We start from the raw sequence: 4,006 nt of genomic DNA, 5'->3' as shown, positions 1-4,006 counted from the left end.
GGATAAGCTGTATAACTCTGATAATCTTTATAGTCTTTTAATTCTTTTTTCATGATATTGTTGCTAATTATTCACTGATGAAATCACTATATGTATGGAACTTGATCCTGACGTACATATAGTTATGCATTCAGTTTTATCCTTATAGTTATGCATTCAGTTTTACCCTTAAAACCAGGTGTGACACCACCACGTCGGGGGTACCTCGGTTTGGCGGTAAAACGCCGACAGTTTCCAACCCAGGTTTGCTCCCTCGGGGGGAGTTTCGACCCCAAACCCCACCAATCCCACCAGGAAGGCTTAGGCAAGTACGTTGCTACACGTCAGCGGTCTTATAAGTTGTCTTATGCAAATCCACGTAGGATTTTTATGATGTGGAGGAGAGAACGGGAGGAGAGAGAATGAGGTGGTTGCTTCGCGAAACAACCATCTTATAGGCTAAAATTAAGGATAATGAGACCACTTACTCACCATTGTACGGATTATTATTATCATGATATTCCTTATATTCTATTTTTCTATTCCATAAATTAAGGGATATGGTATTACTACGAGACAATAGAAATGATAATCTATTATAGATGTTGTCTATTCACTTGTTTTAAGATGATGTGTCATCGCACAGGACCAGCTACTAGATTAATAGACTGTTCCAACAGGTTTGGACTGTCCTAACCGAACGTACGGACCCAATTAAGCCGGTGTTTCTTCGAAATGGTTGCCGAGCTCCATTCACGGTTTCACACCTTTCACACCGCTCAGACACTGACTGACGGCAAGTGAAGCCGACGAAAAAGGGGTCGAAGCAAAGGCACGCTCGCACCGGCGCACCGCCGAAGTGCCGAACGCCTTTCCCCACCCCATCTCGCCGCATCCGTGGTCAAATACGACGCTCTCGCACTCGAATGCTCTCGCATATACACTGATCTGTGGCCCATTCCTCCCTCTCACTCCACCTAGCTGCGCAGCTGCCTCCGAGCGAGCGAGCCAGCAAGGTGTAGCAGGCGCGAGCACGGTTGGCTGGTGGAGGGAGGGAGGAGATGAAGGCGGTGGAGCGCGCGAAGCTGGTGCGGAGCCTCCGGCAGGAGTCGCGGCGGCTACGCCTGCTCGTCCTCGTCATCGGCTTCTTCCTCGTCACCCTCACCTTCGTCGTCGTCACCAGGCCCGACGCGCTCCTCTTCAACCGTAAGCACCGCACCCATCGCCATTTCTTATTGTTGGTATCTCTCTTGGAATCTAAGGACGGATGGTGCTAATGGACGGAATCTCGTTGCAGTGAACGGCAGGCTGTCGGTGGACCAGGCACCGCGTTCGCTTCTGATCCGCCAGCGGGTCGACGCCGCCGCCACCGCCGCCGCCGCTTCGAGGAGATCCCCCGACACTCTCGCCGCTGCGGCCGAGGATCCCAAGGTGGTAGACGGCGACAGCGCCGGAGTGGAAGTCAACGCCAACGCCAACGTCGGAGGTGAAGACTTGCTAATCCACCACTTAATCAATTACCTCCTCCCCGTCGGCTTATCGTGGGTCTAGTCCACACCAATGCACTTGCTAATCTTGGAATTTTTCGATTGAGATGCCACAGAACTGACCCTTCTCTTTACAGCAGGAGCCAGTGAAGATGAGAAGCGAGTGCTCACTAGTGAACCCGAGCAGGGCAAAAAGGCGGAGGAGGCCACCCAATCTGAGCTTTTAGGTGAGCCGTCAACTTCCGATCCACCAGTAATTTCTTTGTCTACCTCCAGCTTTGGACGCTCACCTCGTTCGATTGATGACTCTTACATCGCGAGATTTTGGGGCTCTTTTAGTGAGATTGATGCTTCCGTTACCTGTGAATCATTGGTGGTGGCATCTTTGTAGGTGGGGAAGACGAAGAAGGGAGGAAAGGCCTGCGCAAGGGCCACCAAGAGGACAAGGAGCACAAGCTGACCCTTCCAACTGTTTCCAATTATACCATTCATGAAGCCACCGATGACAGCGACAATGGCAAACAAGAAGGTAGGAGACCTAGAGGGCTTTCTATTTATTGCAGCTTTGCAACTTCTAGTTGTGTTTCTTGGTCTAGATTAGTGTGACTGTTTTGGTAATTATTAGCCTATGACAGTGCTGGCATTTACTTGTTCGTGGTGTTTTCTTTGTCACTCCTGATGTTGTTGCAGATCGCAAAGCAGACGCAGGAATTCAACTCGTAACGGATGTTGATCAGAGCAATGGCGGGGACAGATCTCATCAACCAGGTTAGCATTCTGAATCTGCTGGTTTTGGTCCCAGTTCAGTGAATTGATCAATAGACCAGTTGTCCTTAAATTAGAAAGAAAATTTTTGCACATTCACAACGTGGCAATGAGATATATATGCATCTTATTCAGTTTCTTCTGTTCCAATTACAATATTTCATTTTGCAGCATTGGATAATATAGAGTGGGACAAGCCATTGTGTGATTTCTCAAACTTCCGAGCGAATGTCTGTGAGATGCGAGGTAACATTAGGATACACCCAAGTGGAAGTTCAGTCATGTACATGGAGCCTGCAGGTTCAATGAAAGATGAACAATGGAAAATTAAGCCATACCCTCGCAAAGGTGATGAATTATGCCTCAGCCATATTACAGAGGTGACTGTGCAGTCCAGCAAAGTTGCACCTGAGTGTACCAAATACCATGACGTGCCTGCCGTGATCTTTGCTTTGACTGGATACACTGGAAATCTATTCCATGACTTCACTGATGTGCTTGTCCCCCTTTTCACAACCGCAAGTGAGTTTAATGGTGAAGTTCAATTCCTAATCACAGACATGGCTATTTGGTGGACGAGAAAGTATGCAGTAGTGTTTGAGAAGCTAACTAAGTACCCTTTGATTGATTTTAACAAAGACAACGAAGTGCATTGCTTTAAGCATGCCATTCTTGGCCTTCATGCTTACATGGAGTTCACAATTGACCCATTGAAGGCTCCACAGAATTACTCAATGGTGGACTTCAACAGGTTCATGCGCAGAACCTACTCACTGCCTAGGGATGAAGTGACGGCACTAGGTGAGGTCCCCAAGACCAAGCCAAGACTGTTGATTATCTCCAGACAGAGGACAAGGATGTTCCTCAATCTCAAAGAGATTGTAGCCATGGCTGAGGAGATAGGCTACGAAGTGGTGGTTGAAGAGGCCAATGTGAACTCTAATGTCGCCCATTTCGCCAAGGTAGTTAATTCTGTGGATGTGATGATGGGTGTTCATGGTGCTGGGCTCACAAATTGTGTGTTCCTTCCACACAGTGCTATACTGATTCAGATTGTACCATGGGGTGCCCTAGATGGGATATGCCGAGTTGATTTTGGCTACCCAGCAGAACAAATGGGGCTAAGGTACAAGCATTACAGCATTGGTGTTCACGAAAGCAGCCTCACGGATCAATACCCCCTGGATCACGAGATCTTCAAAAACCCGCTTGCATTCCACAAGAATGGATTTGAGTTTGTCCGACAGACTTTCATGGATACGCAAAATGTCAGGCTTGATTGTAATCGCTTCAGACCCGTACTCTTGGAGGCCCTTGATCAATTGAACCAATAAGGATCACTGGTTTTATTCTGGTTGCGCTAGTTTTTTTTTCTTTTCAATTTTTTGGTGGCCATTCTTCTCTTTGTAAAATTTCATGATCATCCTCTGATTACATGAGAAACAAGAAAATTAATGATTTTTCTAAACTCAGGAAATTGCATCACCACATGGATCGAAATATACAGATATCTATGTCTATGTTTTGTTAGGACCTTTCCGTAATGAGATAAGAGTGAAAAAGATCTGCTCTTGTCTCTTTTAAATCATTGTACTTTCGACGATCATATTAATCACAGAAATACCTGGTATAAGATGTAGCGATTAGTTGTTCTTAGATGAGAGTAGAATGTTACAGGCCTGACAGCGTGAACATCAACTACACCATCAATAGGAATGTAGAGTTGGTGGAGACTGGAGAGCACCATTTTTGTGTTGTGATTCATTATGGTTTTG

At 46.5% G+C, this 4,006-nt stretch overlaps 1 protein-coding gene across 3 annotated transcripts; it reads left to right on the top strand.

Annotated features, from left to right (window-relative positions):
• Window positions 1-806: 806 nt before the first annotated feature.
• On the top strand, window positions 807-3,703 carry LOC112878985. Of its 3 annotated transcripts, none has more exons than XM_025943284.1 (6): window positions 807-1,185; window positions 1,277-1,465; window positions 1,607-1,693; window positions 1,858-1,995; window positions 2,148-2,234; window positions 2,403-3,703. In XM_025943284.1, the coding sequence occupies exons 1-6, from the start codon at window positions 1,041-1,043 to the stop codon at window positions 3,563-3,565; spliced, it is 1,809 nt and encodes a 602-aa protein (XP_025799069.1). In that variant the 5' UTR covers window positions 807-1,040; the 3' UTR covers window positions 3,566-3,703. The 3 variants fall into 3 exon arrangements, with proteins under 3 accessions (XP_025799069.1, XP_025799067.1, XP_025799070.1); XM_025943282.1 differs by having other exon boundaries at window positions 1,604-1,693; XM_025943285.1 differs by having other exon boundaries at window positions 808-1,185; window positions 1,604-1,693; window positions 2,157-2,234.
• Window positions 3,704-4,006: the final 303 nt, after the last annotated feature.

This window comes from Panicum hallii, chromosome 1 (assembly GCF_002211085.1).
Source record: "Panicum hallii strain FIL2 chromosome 1, PHallii_v3.1, whole genome shotgun sequence".
In the NCBI taxonomy this organism is placed as follows: Eukaryota; Viridiplantae; Streptophyta; class Magnoliopsida; order Poales; family Poaceae; genus Panicum; species Panicum hallii.
The sequence above is the reverse complement of the archived record's forward strand: the minus strand, read 5'-3'. Positions and strand labels throughout refer to the sequence as shown.